This window comes from Capra hircus, chromosome 21, assembly GCF_001704415.2.
Source record: "Capra hircus breed San Clemente chromosome 21, ASM170441v1, whole genome shotgun sequence".
In the NCBI taxonomy this organism is placed as follows: domain Eukaryota; kingdom Metazoa; phylum Chordata; class Mammalia; order Artiodactyla; family Bovidae; genus Capra; species Capra hircus.
In genome coordinates this window covers 4,897,540-4,916,395 of record NC_030828.1, presented here as the reverse complement: position 1 = coordinate 4,916,395, position 18,856 = coordinate 4,897,540, and the positions used below count along the sequence as shown (strand labels likewise).

Genomic DNA, 18,856 nt, shown 5'->3' with positions numbered 1-18,856 from the left:
TAGGGGACTTGAATGCAAAAGTAGGAAGTCAAGAGATACCTGGAGTAACAGGCAAATTTGGCCTTGGAGTACAGAATGGAGCAGAGCAAAGGCTAACAGAGTTTTGCTAAGAGAACGCACTGGTCATAGCAAACACCCGCTTCCAACAACACAAGAGAAGACTCTGCACATGGACATCATCAGATGGTCAATAATGAAATCAAATTTATTATAGTCTTAGAAGCCAAAGATGGAAAAGCTCTATACCGTCAGCAAACACAAGACCAGGAGCTGACTGGGGCTCAGATCATGAACTCTTTATTGAAAAATTCAGACTTAAATTGAAGAAAGTAGGGATAACCACTAGGCCATCCAGGTATGACCTAAATAAGATCCCTTATGACTATACAGTGGAAGTGGAAAATAGATTCAAGGGATTAGATCTAATTGACAGAGTGCCTGAAAAGCTATGGATGGAGGTTCATGACATTGTGCAGGAGGCAGTGATCAAGACCATCCCCAAGAAAAAGAAGTGCAAAAAGGCAGAATGGTTGTCTGAGGAGGACTTACATATAGCTGAGAAAATAAGAGAAGCAAAAAGCAGAGGAGAAAAGGAAAGATATACCCACCTGAAAGCAGAGTTCCAAAGAGAAGCATGGAGAGAGAACAAAGCCTTCTTCAGAGATCAATGCAAAGAAATAGAGGAGAACAACAGAATGGGAAAGGCTAGCAATCTCTTCAAGAAAATCAGAGATACCCAAGGAATATTTCATGCAAAAATGGGCACAATAAAGGACAGAAATGGTATGGACCTAACAGAAGCAGAAGATATTAAGAAGAGTTGGCAGGAATACACAGAAGAACTATACAAAAAGGTCTTAATAAGCCAGATAATCATGATGGTGTGATCACTCACCTAGAGTCAGACATCCAGGAATGCAAAGTCAAGTGGGCCTTAGGAGGCATCTCTATGAACAAAGATAATGGATGTGATGGAATTCCAGTTGAGCTATTTCAAATTCTAAAAGATGGTGGTGTGAAAGTGCTGCACTCAACATGCCAGCAAATAGGGAAAACTCAGCAGTGGCCACCGGACTGGAAAATGTCAGTTTTCATTCCAATCCCAAAGAAAGGCAATGCTAAAGAATGCTCAAACTACTGCGCAATTGCACTCATCTCACATGATAGCAAAGTAATGCTCAAAAGTCTCCAAGCCAGGCTTCAACAGTACGTGAACCATGAACTTCCAGTTCAAGCTGGATTTAGAAAAGGCAGAGGAACCAGAGATCAAATTGCCAACATCTGTTGGATCATCAAAAAAGCACATGAGTTCCAGAGAAAACATCTACTTCTGCTTAATGATTATCCCAAAGCCTTTGACTGTGTGGATCACAACAAAGTCTGGAAAATTCTTCAAGAGATGGGAATACCAGACCACCTGACCTGCCTCTTGAGAAATCTGTATGCAGGTCAGGAAGCAACAGATAGAACTGGACATGGAACAAGACCGGTTCCAGTTTGGGAAAGGAGTAGTCAAGGCTGTATATTGTCGCCCTGCTTATTTAACTTATATGCAGAGTACATCATGAGAAACACTGGGCTGGAAGAAGCACAAGTCGGAATCAAGGTTGCTGGGAGAAATATCGATAACCTCAGATATGCAGATGACAGCACCCTTATGGGAGAAAGTGAAGAAGAACTAAAGAGCCTCTTGATGAAAGTGAAGGGAGAGTGAAAAAGTTGACTTAAAACTCAACATTCAGAAAACTAAGATCATGACATCTGGTCCATCACTTCATGGCAAATAGATGGGGAAACAATGGAAACAGTGAGAGAGATTTGGAGAGGCTCCAAAATCACTGTAAATGGTGACTGCAACTATGAAATTAAAAGATGCTTGCTCCTTGGAAGAAAAGCTATGACCAACTCAGCATACTAAAAAGCAGAGACATTATTTGCCAACAAAGGTCTGTCTAGTCAAAGCTATGGTTTTTCAAGTAGTCATGTATGAATGTGAGAATTGGACTACAAAGAAAGCTGAGCACCAAAGAATTGATGCTTTTGAACTGTGGTGTTGGAGAAGACTCTTGAGAGTCCCTTGGACTACAAGGAGATCCAACCAGTCCATCCTAAAGGAAATCAGTGTTGAATGTTCATTGGAAGGACTGGTGCTGAAGCTGAGACTCCAGTCTTTGGCCACCTGACGCAGAGAACTGATTCATTTGAAAAGACCCTGATGGTGGGAAAGATTGAAAGCGGGAGGAGAAGGGGATGACTGAGGTTGAGATGGTTGGATGGCATCACCAACTCAATGGACGTGAACTTGAGCAAGCTCTGGGAGTTGATGATGGACAGGGAGCCCTGTCGTGCTGCAATCCATGGAGTTGCAAAGAGTCGGACACAAGTTAGCGAATGAACTGAACTGAGCTGAACTGAACTGTGACACCAGAGCCTGGTGGCTCTCTTCTTCCACAATGCACAGAGGAAACTCCTGGGGCTCCAGTTAACATGCAATTTCTGATTCTTTAGGTCTAGGGTAGAGTCTGAGAGTCTGTGTTTCTCAAAAATTCCTAGGAGATGGTGATGCTGAAAACCTAGATTGGCATTTTCTGAGATACTTGTCAGTAGCTTGTTAGTAGTACAGCATCCTCAGCCCCGCCTCAAATCTATGAGTGGAGTCTTCGCTTCAGCAACATCCCAGGGGAGTCCTGTGCCCCATACAGCGTGTCAAGGCTGGTTTGCAGGCTGTCCCTGTGTACTGTGCCCGCAGTAGGCATCAACTCTCCCGCCACTGCTCTCACGATGAGCTGAGACCCTTTCTCACATGGCGCTCATCCCTGAGCATGCCTGAGGTCAGCCGGGAAAAGAGCCTTCTGGCTGCTCCAGGCTAGAGAGGTGAAGAAGAATCAGCCCTCACATCTGGCTAATGAAATAAGAGAGAGAAACAGGTCAGAGCAAAGTCTGGTTGCAGAGGCCCCCACACCAGAAAGATCTCTAAAAGGAGCCCAGGAAGGGTCTGCAAGGATGAGATGCTGCTGCTGCTGCTAAGTCGCTTCAGTCGTGTCCGACTCTGTGCAACCCCAGAGACGGCAGCCCACCAGGCTCCCCCGTCCCTGGGATTCTCCAGGCAAGAACACTGGAGTGGGTTGCCATTTCCTTCTCCAATGCATGAGATGAAGCACAGACATATGTGGAGGGGATGTGTTTCAGAGGGAGTAGACCTAGAGTCATCCAGAGAAGGGTCTCTGAATTCTGGAGCTGCCAAAATCACCTGTGGCATTGACCAGGGAGTAAACCAGGAAAGAGGTTCTGGAAGGGTTGAGAATCTGCCTACCCAAATGGGAGTTTTTTGTCCAGGGTTGAAGGCAGGGGCTGGGGTCTGTCTCCCCAGCGGGAGAGTCTTAGGGGGCATTAATGATGCAACTACCACACAACAGGCAGAGATGAGTCCTGTCCCCTAAATGGTGATCTCATTTAGGTGCCTCAATCTTTGAGGGAGGTCCTATTGTCCCCTTCTGACAGATCAGGGAATCGTCCCAGAAGGTCTGAATAAGGAGGCTAGAAAATGCCTTAGCAGGAATTTGACCCAATTGCTCTGCTTGCAAGGCCCAGCTAGGCTCATACGTATATGTATTTTAGCATTAAAAAAACTCTATTTCCCGCAATCTCTTGGCAAATTTTCATTAGAGAGTCCTTGACTGCCTTGCTTGTGTGCGAAACAGGAAGGGATGAGAACTGGTCGGTGGGGAGCTGAGAGTAGGCAGGACGGGGCTCTGTTAGATCAGTGATGAGCTGGGCAGTCGCGATGTGTCTTCCTTTCCATTTCACTGAAGTGCTTGGCATGTCACGTCTGCTCTCTCGTTTACCAGCCCCCGCCCCAATCTGGGCAGAAATCATAACTCCCATTTTCAGAAGAGGAATTGGAGTCCTGAAAAGCTCAGGTGCCAGAGTCTCACCTACATACGTGGGCAAAGAGTCTCACCTACATATGTCTGGTCTCAAAGACAGGAACCCTTCTAGGCTCATTAAGAGGTGAGTGGGCTTTTGTAGGCCAGCCTGTGCCCTAGTCTCCAGTTCTAGCATTGTGTCTATGATACAGCTAAAGTCTGGGGCACTCTCGTCTCAGCACCGTTTCTTCCTAAGTTGGGGAAGTCCTGTTTCTCACAGCAGAAAAAACTTCATGGGAACTTCCTACTTAACTTGGTCCCATCTAGTGGCCAACTGAAAGAGTGCAATGGAATCACTGGACATTGCTAGCAGGTGCAAAGCGTGGCATTTCCCGGGATAAAAGATAGGCTGAAATCATAATAACTTGTGTCCATGGAATTTATAAGATGCACATTTAAAACATGCAAAACCTATAATTTCAGTTTTGTTTGTAATATTTATGCTTATTAACTGTTGCTGGTGGGAGAAATACCTTATCCAACCAATCATCTTTTAACTGATAAACTATATTTGATGATAATATGATAAGACGTAGATTTAATATATATAATAGAATTAATAGAATATAAATAATATATGTACAATATAAAATAAACCTAAAGCATGCAGACATGCTTAATAGTGAAAAAACATTATAAATTTGAAAATGCTACAGAGCTAATCCCCTGGGGGTGGGGTGGATGCTTTCAGATCACCATATTGCAATATAAAAAAAAAAAAAAGAAAACTAGATTAAATATATATAAATATTTTTCCCATCTGTCCTCACTAAACATATGCTAAAACATGATGTGCTCTCTGGAGACTTTCTGATCACAGGGGAACATCAAGAGTGTCACTTGAGCAACACTCAGACCACAAATACAAACGCAGGAGGATCCCCAGGCCATCTCATGAGAATACAGATTTTAACAACCTCTCCCATCCTGTCTCCTCCTGGATTCAAGGAATGGCAAAAACCCAAGGTAAGATTCTTTGATAATTGATGCTCCTTTGCAGGGAGCCAGCTGAAAGGCAGGAGGAAAGTCTTGTCACTGTGAGCCCATCCGTCTATAACTTGAGTGTGATTTGCCAAACACACTCAAATTAGTTTTCAAACATTTTGGGTTTGGCAAACTGTATCTTGCTAAGCCCCCTTTCCCGACATTTTTATACCCCTGTGGATTTCAAGGAAAATTTAATATATATGTTTCTGATTCAATTCAGCTTAACTCAGCACAATTGTTAGTGAGAGCCACTTTGTGTCCAAGAATCTTCCAGAACCCTTTTATAAGCCCCTTAGACAACCTTCCTTCCAACCAGGAAGCATGTTTTTTGGGGAGTAAATTGAACTCAAACTCCCAAATAATTCAAATTTTGTTCAAAACTTAGAATCCCTCAATTTCTAAGAGGGTTAGAAAGTTTACAAACAAATCTTCATGTCACTAAGGAAATCTGGTGGGGGTACTCAGAAGTGTGAGCATCATCAGTGAGACGCAATGATTATATATAGAGATATTTCATCTGCTTTAAAACCGAGGTCTGAATTCTTGCTGCTTGGATCCAGTGCTGGCCTGGCCAAGAAGCTTTCAGTTCTGGGTGGCCCAGGACACAGCTTCCTGAGTGTTGGTGCCTTCCCCAGGAGGCTGGATGGTGCAGCCCCAAAAGCTAACACCCACGGTCATCATGGAACTGTGGGCTACCTGCCCAACCCCATGAGTACCTTTGTAACAAAAGGATTCTCTTTCCTAGCTAGGACCTCGCCATTCATTTTAGGCAATTAAAGCAGATAAATCAACAAGCTAGCTTCATTTATTCTATCCCAGGGTTAGTTTTGTCTTTTTAAAAAAATTTACCATAAACCTGAGCACAGAATGTTCAGGGCATTTGATCAAAGCCAAAAAAGTACAGATGGTGATAAGAAGATTTTTTTTAAGATGTGCTGCTCTTTCTGTACAAACATGACATAATGATTCCAGTTGAGTTTAGAAGATTGTTTTTCTAGTCACGGTAATGGGGCATGGTTTTAATTGTCAGCTGTATCACTTAGTAATGAGGTTCAGACACATGTAACAGAAAGCCCAAACAGCAAGCTTAAGTCAGACAGGGATTTACCCTTTGTTCACATGCAAGAAATCCAAGAAAGGAAATCCAGGCTATAAAGCCTAGTTCCAAGGTCCTCAAGGACTTGGGCTCTTGGCTCTTCCTATTTGCCTGCTTCACTTTCCTTATCATACAGCTTCTATTCTCAGCATTGCTTTAGATCACAAGGTGGCTGCTGGAGCCCCAGCCCTCATGTCTATGTTCTAGGCAGCAGGAAGGAAGAAGAGTCTCTCAGATGACTCAGTCCCCTTTAATGAGCTTCTTTAGATGCCCAAACCAAAACTTCTGGTTTATATCTAATTAACTACTTCTGTCTGCCAGAGAGGCTGGAAAATATGTATTATCAAAGCATATTGCTGCCCTCAATAATATAAAAGTTCCACCAGCAAGAAAGAAGAATTGGGCAGTCAACCAGTTGTCTCTACCTTACCTGTCATGCTCTCTCCTGCCCTTGTCACAACTCTTAATCACAGAAGTTACTGGTAGAAGCAGGACCAAGAAGAAAATTCTGGCAGCCAAGAACTGTCAGGCTAGGTGCCTGAGACCTAATCATGGCCTGACCCACAAAGATTCTGATGTATCTTCTTTGCTTTGATATACTTAGTTCTGTCCTTCTGCCTGGTCTAAAACTGATCTATCCAAGATCAATGTTGGGTTGGGAGATCTTTCCCCAAGGCCAGAAAGGACTAGAGGGGTTAAAGCGGTTGGGTAACACCTGGCCCATCTTCATCAGGCCTCTGGTGTCATCACTGACGAAATCTCCCAGGAAAGCAGATGTGTTTGCGTGACCCCTGAGGAGAAAATAATGTGGTAGCACGGGGATCTTGAGTTACAGGGAGTCTGAAAGGGAAGTAGTCCCTTACTCAAGTCTGAGCAACATTGGATAATCCATGTCATTGACACTAGTGGGGAGGTACTTGCAGTGAAGTCTTCCCTCATCGCAGGGGCCCTCGTCAGCCCATATTCTTAGCCAAGAAAACTGAAGTGAGGTCACCTGCACTGCGGGCCACACTTCTTCCCTCCTGTAGAGAACCATGTTCACCCAAGGAGCGGGGCTTTCATGGAAAGGCTTCCACACACTGAGATCCCAGAGCCCAACACTGACTCCTGGCTGCTGCGTGAGGTAAGTGTCTGTGGGAGGCAACTCTGCGTTGGCTGCCAGCTCTGGGGGTGCTGAGGGCTGTCAGAAGGGCCCTCAGTGAGGCTTAGGAGCCAGACTTGAAATGAGGTAAAACAAAATGGGGTTCCTTTACCCTCATTCTCATTATGAATTAATTTGCTACAGATTTAAATATCTCCCACAAGTTTTATGCGTTTGAAACTGAATTAAGATGAGCTTTTGGAGGGGATGGGACATCTAACAAATTTTATCTCAGTCTTTTCTCTTTATTCATGCTAATTTTTATGAAATATTCATCAAGCAAGCAGGCCCTCAGTATGAGATGTCCTGGACTTAGATAATTTGAGATGCCAAAAAGCCAAGCAGTGGACAGCAAGCAGCATCACCACATAACTGAATACAAAGTACAAATATGATTTTATTTTTACAACAAAATCACAGCAGAGTGACTGTTGACCAGAGAACTTGGTAGAAGCCAGAGAATCCAGGGGGACTTGCTAACAAAGCCTACTGAGAGGAATCAATCTCCAGGAAGAATAGGACAATGAGGAGCTGGCAGGCACGCAGCACTTTACATATTATAAAGCACCATTTTCCTGCTCAAGCTTCTCTAAACCATTTTATTGCTCAACCTTCTTACTGTAAAGTACGGAGGTTATTTTACAGAAAAAGAAACCAAAGCTCAGAGTGCAGTGTACAAGCCAGGGGTGCACAGCTGGAAGCAAGGTCAGGGTTGTGGTCAGAGCGGTCGGGGCTCTGAGGCCTTAGACGTTCGGGCAATACCCCTGCCGCCCAGACATCCAGCGGCTTTCTGTGGGAGACAATGGTCCTTTCTCCTTTCCTGGCACCTATGGTCTCCGCTTCTGAGGCCAGGAGCTAAGGGCTTGGTTTCCATGCAAGGCACACCGGGAGGGATGCAACTAGCATCTGCACCTGCGCCTCACTGTGCTCTCTGCTGCCCAGTGACACGGGGCCCTAGAGACAGGTGCCGCCCTTGGTGAAAGAAGAGTGTGGAAGGAAGGTAAGAGAAATCCCTCCCTGCCACCCTGCATGACCCACCCACACAGATCTGGCCCTGGTTCCTCCACTGCAGATGCCGTCTCAGGCAAGTATCTGCATGCTCCTGTTTACTCACCTGTAAAATGGGGAGAAGAGCATTTGCTTTCATCCTTTCCACTGAGTGGCAAGACAGGGGAGCAGAGGGAGCCTGCCGGTCTCAACAAGTCTCAAGCCAGGCCCGTCCTCCTGACCTGGGAGCCGCCTGCTATGGCTGAATACCCCACACCCATCCTAAGCTCCCAAGATCAGATGGGTGGATGTCAACAGGATGAGCCCCAGGGGAGGTGCTTGGTCCCCAAGGCCAGATGCTACCCGTCAGGAGGGTCTGCAGGCCCTTCTGGGCCCCAGCACCCAAATTCTGGGCTCAGCATCCAGGTAGAGACTACGGCTTCAGACACTGCCCACAGGTTTCCAGGAGGATTGAGTAGGGGCCACGAGGACAGGGAGCCAAGGGTCTGGCAGGAGCAGCTAAGAAAAGAGACAGAATTGCTCTGGGACTCATCAGTGCCAGGAAGCGCAGCATCAAGGACAGACTCAGTACATCAGTGAGTCCGCTCAGGGAACCCATCGTCCCCTTGCCCTGCCTCACGTGTGCATTCTAAGCCACAAGAGCACAGGAACCTTTCATGCCCAGAAGGCAGGTGGTCTGATGACAATTTTGGGCAAGTTTAAAAGCTTACTCCACAATCCCGAACACTCAGCAGCCCTGCAGTGAGGAAGAAGAGAGGGGACACAGATGCCACTGGAAACTCCAAAACAAACAGAAGGAGCCTGAGGACAGTAAGGAGTGTCTCCATTGTGTGTCACTGGAGATTACTCACAGAAGGAAATGGATGGAGGGGCTGCGGCTTCTGGGGATGAAACCACAGCTTTTGTCCCTCAGGTCGTGCCCCACACCATCCTTTCAGAAACTTGAGGAAAGACATGCATGAGAAGCCGCTTCCAAGTCTCAGATGGGACCTGGAGCAAGTCTCCTCTGGCACCGGTGGGTTCTCTGAAGAGAGCTGGCAAGTTGAGCAACCTATGGGACAAGCGCTTCCACTCAAAACAAAGCTGCAAAGATCTCATGGGCTTTCTCTCTCTTTTTCTGTTTTTCTTTTTTTTTTTTTTAATTGAAATATAATGCATGCATTTTAAAAAATCGAAACGGTTGCATCCCAGGGACTCAGGCTGGAGGCCCGCTGTGCAGCTGTGAAGGTCAGAGGCCGGCGGCCTGGGACGCGACAGCGCGGGGCAGGAAGGGCCAAAGGCTCTTCCCTCACCTTCTGCCCCTCGGTGTGCGACGCCCAGGGCCCGGGAGCTTCCTGCGCCGGCCGAGTGCGGCACGGCGGGCGTCGGTTCCCCAAGCCAGGCCCCGGCGGCGGCCGGACCCCAGGCCGAGGCACGTGGGCGGCGACGAGGGGCCGCCGCGCTGGGTCCCCGACGCGGGGCGCGGAGCGAGGCCCCCAGCGGGCCGGCCGGAGGGCGCGCCCTCCCCAGGAGGAGCGAGTGAGCCGAGCAGCGGCCGGCCGGGGGCGGCAGGTGCCACGGACGGGCTCGCTCGACCTCGGGAGGGCGCCGGGGCAGCGGCCCGAGTCCCCGCTCCCCGTCCCGGGACTTCCGGGGCCCGGCGGAGCTCAGGGGCGCTCCTCCAAGGGCGGCCTCCCAGGCGGGGAGCGCGCGGCGCGGTGGCCGGGCCGGGGGTGGCCGGGCTCCCGCAGGGGCGGCGGGCGGGGTGGGGTGAGGCGGGCCGGCCCCCTCCCCGCCCGCCCGCCCGCCCTTCCTCCCGTCCTGCAGCCAATTAGACAACCCCCTCGGGCGGGAGGCGTGGGGCGCTCCATAAAGCGGCGCGGAGCTGTCACCCTGCTAGCAGGCTGCGCACCGCCCAGGCCGGAGCAGGCGCCGAGGACTCGGGCGCCGCGGGCCGGGGAGCGCCGAGGAGCCATGGCCACCACCAACGGGGCTGTGGAGAACGGGCAGCCGGACAGGAAGGCGCCCGCCCTGCCGCGCCCCGTCCGCAACCTGGAGGTCCAGTTCACCAAGGTGAGACGGGCCCGCGTCCCACCCGACGGCAGCCTGGCTCTGCGCTGGGCTTGCCTGGCCGGGCGGGGGCGTGGACGAGGGGCCCGCAGGCCGCGAGCCCCGCCGCTGCGCTTGGGGCGTGCGGGTGCCTGGGGCGGCGGAGTCCGCTGGGCGCTTCTGGGACCCGAGCCTCGGCGCCGGGCCCGGCCCTCCCGAAGCCGCGTTCAGCGCTGGACATCCCGGCGGATGCCCGTGCCCCACCCGCGTCCGCCGCGCACCCCCAGAGGGACCCCGAGATTAGCACCCTCAGACGGACTCTCCGGCGCCGAACCCCGGGCGAGGGAGGCTCTGCAGCGGCCGCGCGGTGCCAGGCTGCGGCCGCTGCGGCCCCGACGTGCCCTTGCAGGCCCGTTTTGAAGGCCAGCGGTGGGCCGCGGGGACCGGCGCGGTGGTCTCCCCGCAGACTCTGAGGCGAGGTCTCCGGGGCTGGAGGGGTCGGGCTTCGGGGAGGTCAGAGGGTGCCTGAAGACACTGAGAGCCGCTCTGCGAGGTCAGGCTGCCCTGGGAAGCGTCCGGAAACGTCAGCGGGAGCAAGCGGAGAGAAGGGCACCTCCCGTGCTTAGCTCAGCTCGTCCCAGCTTACCAGCGGAGCAAGGGCTAGCGGGAAGGCGTCCCGGAGCCCCGGAGCCCCGAGACCCTGGTCTTGGCAGATCAGGGTCTCGGGTCTGGGCCTAAGAGACCGCGGGTTGCAGGGCTCCATCGTGCCGTGGAGTCCCGCACCTCGCGGTCCTTTCTGCGCCGCGGGGCCGGCAGGCTGGGGCACCGCAAAGTGGCGGGATCACCTGCCTGGGGCAGAGAGGAAGATGGCGAGGCCTGAGCTGGGCACAGCTGGCAGCCCCGCGGCCAGCGCGGAGCGCGTCCTCTCCAGTGCAGGGACACCCCGAGGCTGTTTGGAAGCTACTGGACTGGGTCTGGGGGCATTTCAGGGACGTAGGCCGAAAGTCACTGTGGGCTTCGCTTTCCTCAAGTTTACCTCCTTTTATGTTTGCGTCTTATCCATTGCTATCACCCTCCACCCCGCCACCCCGACTTCAGCTGACACAGCACTTAGAAAATTCCTCCATCAATTTGCTTTCAAAAGTAGCAATTATGTGTCTCAAATAGTTTTAATCAAGCAGAGAAAGTTGCAGGCCACTATGTGTGGCCTTCAGATTCTGATCTCTTGGCAAGTATGGTCGGCTGGACCTCTGATCACATAACATTAAAATTAACTGTTTCCAGAGGGCTCTGTAATCAACCGAGACAGTCCGATGGAGACCATTTTTAATGTAGTTTCATAAGTAGGAGCAGCTTCAGAGTGCAAATTCTGGGAACACTGAAAATAGTAGCTAAATATTTTTAGCCCCTAACACTGTTGGTTGTCACCTGTTGTAGGTGATGGTGACATTTTTTCTTTTATAGCAACCAAAAATTATATATGTTGTTTTCCTATCCCTTTTAACCTTTTACAGTGCTATCAGAGCAATGTTGCCACATATGGAAAGTTGCCCCTTTGCAATTCTTTCTGGCCCTTTGTGAGCGTAGATACAGCCCTTACTTAGAGAGGTGGATCTTAGCACATTTGCAGAGTGACCAGTCAGTCTTTGTTGTCCATCTTCTTAGTGGAATAGAACTGGGTTGTGACTAAGGCTCAGGGGACAGCATGAGATGGAAGGGGCTGGAAAGCCAGATCCTTAGCAGCTTCTGGCGATGAAGACTGAGGAAGCCCAACAGCAGGCCTCTGCATCCTCTTTTCTGCTGGAGCCTCTCTGTCCCCGCTCCAGGCCTACCTCACGGAGGCCTCCTCCTAGCACTTGTAGGGTTGGGGCGCCAGGGTGGCTGTGACTGAGGGCAGGCAAGCAATGCTTGCAGAGCCTCTGCCTGCAGAGGCAGCCCCCAGTGCGAGGAAAGAAATGGAGAATCAGAGCTACAGAATCGAGGCCCTCCTGGCGTGTAAGCGGTAACGGTCTGTCGTTTTTCAAACCTGACTCCTGATGCTTCTTGCTAATGGAGGACATGCAGGAAATGGTGGGTCTGGGCCCCAGCCTTGGGGGACCACATCCCAGGGTAAGTCCAGTCTCTGTAAGGAAGAAGCGCCTTTGTTTGTTTGCATGTTTTAACATTGGGCTCTGTTCTCTGATTTAGGGGAGAGGAGGGTCCCCTAGAAGGCCCACATAGGTCTCAGAGGGTAGCAGCCCCTTTCACTGCAGAAGGTCCCTGACTTTCCTTAACAATTCTTACAGTAGCAGAAATTTTTTTTTTTTTTCAGATTTTCTGGCTCAATAAAACGCTGGTTTTTGATGATTGTTTTCTATGAAAAGTAAAATTCCCTCAAATCTCCTTTTCTGAAAACACTGCTTTTGAGTAGAGCTGAGGTTCAGTGGAAGTTTCTGTAAGCGGTGACTACAGAACTCTCTTGTGTAACCACTACCCTCACCTCCCTGGGGCACCTGACTGCAACCACGGCTGAGGTTTTCCAGCTCAGTCTGGATAGGATGCCATTCCATTCCTCCAGTAGAGTGTGAATCCCATCCGCTCTGTGTAACATAGTTTTATTCCTCTGAAAGTTTTGTTTCTTACCAGTTCACAAGTCAAGGAAAACAGATTTTTTTTTAGACCCACTTGCCTGATTTGGGGTTCAAATCAAGAAAGCCAGCATAATTGATAAGCCACACTCTCTGACCCCTTCCTCATTTGTGTTTTCATTTTCTTTTAGTGCCGAGTAAAATCAACAGTAGAAACCACTTATAAGATTGCTTAGTAATGTAGTACAAAGCAAAAAATTTTGCTAAATTAGAAACATTGTGATGGGAAAATATGAGTAAAGTTGAGTAGCCTGAACTTTTTTTTTTTTAAGTTGCTGGTTAGAAAGGATTATGGATCAATGTCACAAAACAACCGAGTAATTATTTTTTGGGAAGAACATGCTTGAAGCTGAAGTATAACAGACATCTGATCATTGCAACATGTTTTTATCCCCTTATTTATATTCTCTTCTACTACCTGCTCATTTTCCCTCCCCCTTGTAATTGATATCAGGAAGGTCCTAGAATCAGCAGATTTCACTGACAGTCTCTATTATCTAACCCACGAAATTTCATCTTCCGACAAATGGGCCTCTCTTCCTGGCTGCACTTTCCTCCCTGCGCTAACTTAACCCCTCTGCTCTACTTATTAATTTCTCACTGTTACCGAGTGATTGCTTGCTGGATGGCAAAAGTGAACTCTCGGATTTGGTTTCAGCTGGAAGAATAAGCCTGTAATTGTAGCCTGGCCTTTCCCACATGCTTCCCTGGGGGCCTGGCCTCAGGCTGAAGGCACTGAGCTTCCAGAAGTGGGATGGGTACGTCCTACAGTTGAAGGCCACTGTCAGCCTGGACCCCACACGAGCAGGCAGGGACACTGCTCACCTCCCCCATCAGGGCTGGCCCTCTGTGCTTTGTCCCCACCACTCTCAAATTTCCCTGCTTTCCAGGGAGAGTTATCAAAACAGCCCCCCAGTGGCTTCCGAGAGAAGGCTTCCTTTCCCTTGAGCTTCAGAGTTTTTACAGGACAGCTGAGGACAGAGAACATAGACAGGTCACATGCTGGATAAATCGGCCACCCTCTCACCCATCCTCACCGGGGAACCAGGTATTCCAAATGAACGAGATTCACAGTTGTGGAAATTAGCCCTGCAGTCACAGTGATGGAAATCAGCCCTGTAGTGATGCAGTTCTCCCTTTAAATGAATCAAAGATAAGCATATAGATACATAGAATAAATGGATATAAAGACATGCATATAAATGTATGTGTATAAACATATGAATGTAGATACGGAGGCTTCCCTGGTGGCTCAGTGGTAAAGAATCCACCTGCCAATACAGGAGACATAAGAGTCTCAGGTTCAATCCCTGAGTCAGGGAAGATCCCTTGGAGGAGGGCATGGCAACCCACTCCAGTATTCTTGCCTGGGGAATCCCATGGACAGAGGAGCCTGGAGGGCTACAGTCCACGGAGTCACAAAGAGTCAGACATGATTGAGCAACTTAGCATGTACATAGATATGGAGATGGACTCTGATGAGCTGGTTCTGTATTTAGAAATTGTTGATGACATTTTACTCTGTGGAGATGCTTCAAAAGTATTTTAGCCATGTTCACTACTGGGGTCTCTCTGGTGCCACGATGGGCTCTGACCACGAGGTGGTCCCTAGCGGATACAGTGGGAGAGTCTGTCCTCTCACTGGGGGGCCAGGACCTCCGTTCTGTGAGAAAATGGTCTGTGTGGTATCTGTCACCTCAGTTCCTAGTTCTTTTCCCCAAATCCTCTCTTTTAATATATTTTAAGAACTTAGGGTAAGCTAAGAGTAAATAGGACACATATTTCAGTGCATAGACCATGAAATTCTTTTTAGTTTGTTCATAATGTCTTTTTTTTTTTTAATGTCTCTATTCTTGGCTGTGTTCTAGATAACTGAGCCTCAGAACTAAGTGATTTTTGTGAGTTGATTCTTTAGTTCTGGATATAAGCAGTTATTTGCAACATATGTTAATATAATCCGAACATTTCCTAACCCAGATATTTATCTTGCTATTCCAACACTGGCTTTTATTAAAGCCCAACATGAAAATAGACATTTTAAAGAGAATGGGGAGATAGCATTGATGTGCATTATTGAGGGCTAAAGGGTTAGAGTGAGATCCTTTTATAAATCCAGTTCCTTGGCGGATCCAGCTGGGGGTTGCAGCAGGAAGGAGGGAGAAGGGGAGGGTCACTGCTGACATACTCTTCAGGGGCAGGCAGATTGCTTGGCACTGTGTGTGTGTGTGGGGGGGGGGGTCCCCTGAACTTGATGAGTGTGTAAAATTTAACTCATGTCTTTTTTGTAACTAACTCTTTTATTCTTCTGTGACTCCATCTTATTGTCTAAAAACATTTTAGAAAAAATTCTAAATTACTTCAGTTTTATTTTGACAATTTGTAGTTCTCTGGAAATGTATTAAAATTCAGAAGACTTGGATTCTGTTGATAATTCTGAGTGTACTCCCAGATGGGCATGTGTCTGTCTCCCGCTTCTAGGTCCCACCTGTAAAATGGCAGGCAGGCAGGTTGGCAGGAGGGAAAGAAAAGACGTGACCTAAGGTCCTCATCATGTTGGAATTATATGATTTTGATTTAAGCCTAATGCATTACAATTTCCTTTCCTGGTTAGATATTCATCAACAATGAATGGAACGAATCCAAGAGTGGAAAAAAGTTTGCCACGTATAACCCTTCAACTCTAGAGAAAATATGTGAAGTAGAAGAAGGAGATAAGGTGGGTGCCCTCCCCCTGGCCCAGTAATTCAATTACAGATCACTAGAGGATAAGGAAGTGCTTCAGCGTAGCTGTAAGTCAGAGCTGGCCCACACTGAGGTCGAACCTAAGCAAGCTGCTTCGTAGACACATGGCCCAGAATGGGATCAATTAGGGACCCTGTGCTGTAGAGTCCTTCTCCTTTGATAGATGTTTTTCCATCTGTGAGGATGACTTCAGCCGTCCTTATCATGTGGCTAAAGGAAAGGTTTTTATCAATGATTTGAACCTGGCAGCATTAAAGAATCTTTCCTGAAAGCATTTCCGGCTGGCTGGTGTGTTTCACCAAATGCAACATTCTGGCAGGAGACACTTTTAAAAAAAAAAAGACTTGAAGGAGACCAAAGACTTGCTAAGTCATGCAGAAGTAATAATGTTATGCAATTGCCAGATTTTTTTTTTTTTTCTACCAGAAACTTAAATGATTGTGTAAAGCTATAGCCTATAACCCTATTTGACAGTGCAGGGTATATTGTATAAGCTGACTCCAGTACTTTGGCCACCTCATGCCAAGAGTTGACTCATTGGAAAACATTCTGATGCTGGGAGGGATTGGGGGCAGGAGGAAAAGGGAACGACAGAGGATGAGATGGCTGGATGGCATCACCGACTCGATGGATGTGAGTTTGAGTGAACTCCGGGAGATGGTGATGGACAGGGAGGCCTGGCGTGCTGCAATTCATGGGGTCGCAAAGAGTCGGACACGGCTGAGCAACTGAACTGACTGATATTATATATATGTAATATACTAATTGCATTATTATATATAAAGCTAAGAGACTCCTGGATATGTCCTTGATACATTTCAAACCATAAAATATCTTTTGAATATGTGTCATTAGGTAAAAGGTTGAAAGTACAACTTTTGTAAGGAGGGAAGAGGAACGGAGCTGTCTTCTCAACCACTGGAGTACTTATCTGATGTTCATAAATATGTAGGTAGTGTGAACGACATGTGTAAAATAGGCTTGAATTTGATTCTAGTAGCAAGATTTTTGTGACGGTGTGCCAAGCACCGTGTTTTTACCTGTTCAGCCCCTCCCGTGTGCAGTACCCCCATGAAAAGCTCTGTGTCTATAATACTAGCACCGAGGAGCTTATGTGAAGACGTTAGGGTGTAGAGGTGGGACACAATGCTGAGCAGGTCTCCCAGGTGTAGTACACAGGTGTCAGGGAGCAGTGAGATCCCCGCCACGGGCTCTGGCTCATCCCATGGTCTGAGTCACTGTTCCAAGCACCAGAAGACAGAGGCTTCCCCATCCCTGCAGCTGGAGAATTCCTGGCTTCCACTCCAGAGCCGGGGACAAGGAATTCAAAGCCCTAATATCTCCCTTGCCAAAGTTTCTGCTCCCCTCCAGGTTCATTTTGGATACACAGAAGCTTGGTGGAGTGTCCCTCTTGACTGGTGCTGGGTGTCCACTGCTGGCTGCATCTCCCTAAGGAAGAGAGGCTCAGAGGGATCTGGGGAGTAGAGCCCCTGATCTTTACCAACCAAAGCCTCAAACCTCATTTTCTTGAGCATAAGAATGGATGTCAGGGAATTCCCTGGCAGTCCAGTGGTTAGGACTCTGAGCTTCCACTTCAGGGAACGCAGGTTCGATCCCTAGTCAAGGAACTAAGATTTGCAGGCCACATGGTGTGGCCAAGCAATACTAAAAAAATAAAAAATTTTGAAAGACTGGGTGACATTACTCTAAATAGCTCTCGTTCTTTCCTAGTAAAGAAGATTTGACTGTAATTTTTCTGTCAGTGCCCAGAAGGTCCAGTTCTTTGTCTGTAAAATGATCACAGCTCCCAGGGGATAGCTGATAGTGTTTAGCTGCTCCTCAGTCCATGGGGTTTCCAGGCACGAATACTAGAGTGGGTTACTATTTCCTTTTCTAGGGGATCTTTCTGACCCAGGGATTGAAATCGCATCTCCTGCATGTCAGGCAGAGCCACCAGGGAAGCCCCAGGGTAGGTGAAGTGAGGCTAAAGGGAGAAGTCCCTGACGTGGGCTTTTCCAGTGCGGTCAGTTCTGAGATCCAGAGGAGGATTCTTGCCCCCGTTCTTGGACCGCATGTGGTTCTCAGCTGGAGTAAAGTGCCAAGACAGACATTTCCCACCTCATTGGTGAGCTGTGGGAGTGTGTTTGTGTCCAAACTTAGGTAGCAAGTCGACGCTCTCTTCCTACATAGGTCAGCAGGAAAAATGATTACAGTCACTGGTCTTATGACTCTTTTAAATACTTTGTACAATCAGAAGGAAAGTTAATCCTTGGCCCTTGTAGAAAACTTGAAAGACTTAAAGCAAAAACAAAATCCCTTAAAAGTCCCTGACCATTGAAGTGATTAGAAACTTGGCGACTGCTCTGAGCTGCCCGCCCACCTCCGTCCTCTGTGCCGGGATGGAGGCCGGACTCTGCAGTTCCTGGACAGCCGAGCCCTCCGCGAAAGGTGACACGCTCTCTCGGTTGTTCGGCCTTGCAGCCTGACGTGGACAAGGCGGTGGAGGCCGCACAAGCCGCCTTCCAGAGGGGCTCTCCGTGGCGCCGGCTGGACGCCCCGAGCCGCGGCCGGCTGCTGCAGCAGCTGGCGGACCTGGTGGAGCGGGACCGCGCCGTCCTGGCGGTGAGTACCGGGGACCGCGCGCGCGGGGAGGGGTCGTGGCCCGCTGGCCCCGGGGCCGCCCCTTCCCGGCGGCGCAGGAGAGAGGACTGGAGTGCGGGGTCGGGAGGAGGAGGGAGCGCGCGGTCCTGGCGGTGAGCACCCGGGACCGCGCAGGGTGGGGGGCGTGGCCCGCTGGCCCCCGGGCCGCCCCTTCCCGGTGGGGAGGGACCGCGCGGTCCCGGCGGTGAGCACCGGGGACCCGCCCGCGGGGAGGGGGGCGTGGCCCGCTGGCCCCCGGGCCGCCCCTTCCCGGCGCAAGAGACAGGACTCGGTGCCGGTTGGGAGGTGGTGGGGCTGCGCTGCCCTCTGAGGCACGGCTCTCCAGCCCCCGGCCGGCGTCGCACCCCTGGACTCAGACGATCCGTTCTGAGGTCAGACTTTTGCCCCTGCCGCCGTCGTCTCTGCCTGAGGAAGTTCGGCTGCACTAGTGGCTGCAAGACTCGAGATGCTCACAGACAGCCGGGCTGGGCCGCACCTTGGTCCTACGTGCACAGTTACGAGCTTAACTTGTTTTCTTACATCAACTCCTTTCCAAACTGAAATTTAACCTCATCCTCAGGGACAGTGTCTATGAAATTACAGGTGTAATGCGCCGGTGTGGTTTTTCTAATACTTATTAAAATAAATGCCACCCCTTGAC

At 49.4% G+C, this 18,856-nt stretch overlaps 1 protein-coding gene across 1 annotated transcript in view; it reads left to right on the top strand.

Annotated features, from left to right (window-relative positions):
- ALDH1A3 (aldehyde dehydrogenase 1 family member A3) overlaps positions 9,916-18,856 on the top strand; it is a 43,087-nt gene continuing 34,146 nt past the window's right edge. Inside the window, exons 1-3 of the mRNA XM_018066420.1 lie at positions 9,916-10,210; positions 15,425-15,529; positions 18,037-18,177. Of these exons, the coding sequence (XP_017921909.1) occupies positions 10,112-10,210; positions 15,425-15,529; positions 18,037-18,177 (345 nt within the window). The 5' untranslated portion in view covers positions 9,916-10,111. The remainder of the gene's footprint in view (positions 10,211-15,424; positions 15,530-18,036; positions 18,178-18,856) is intronic.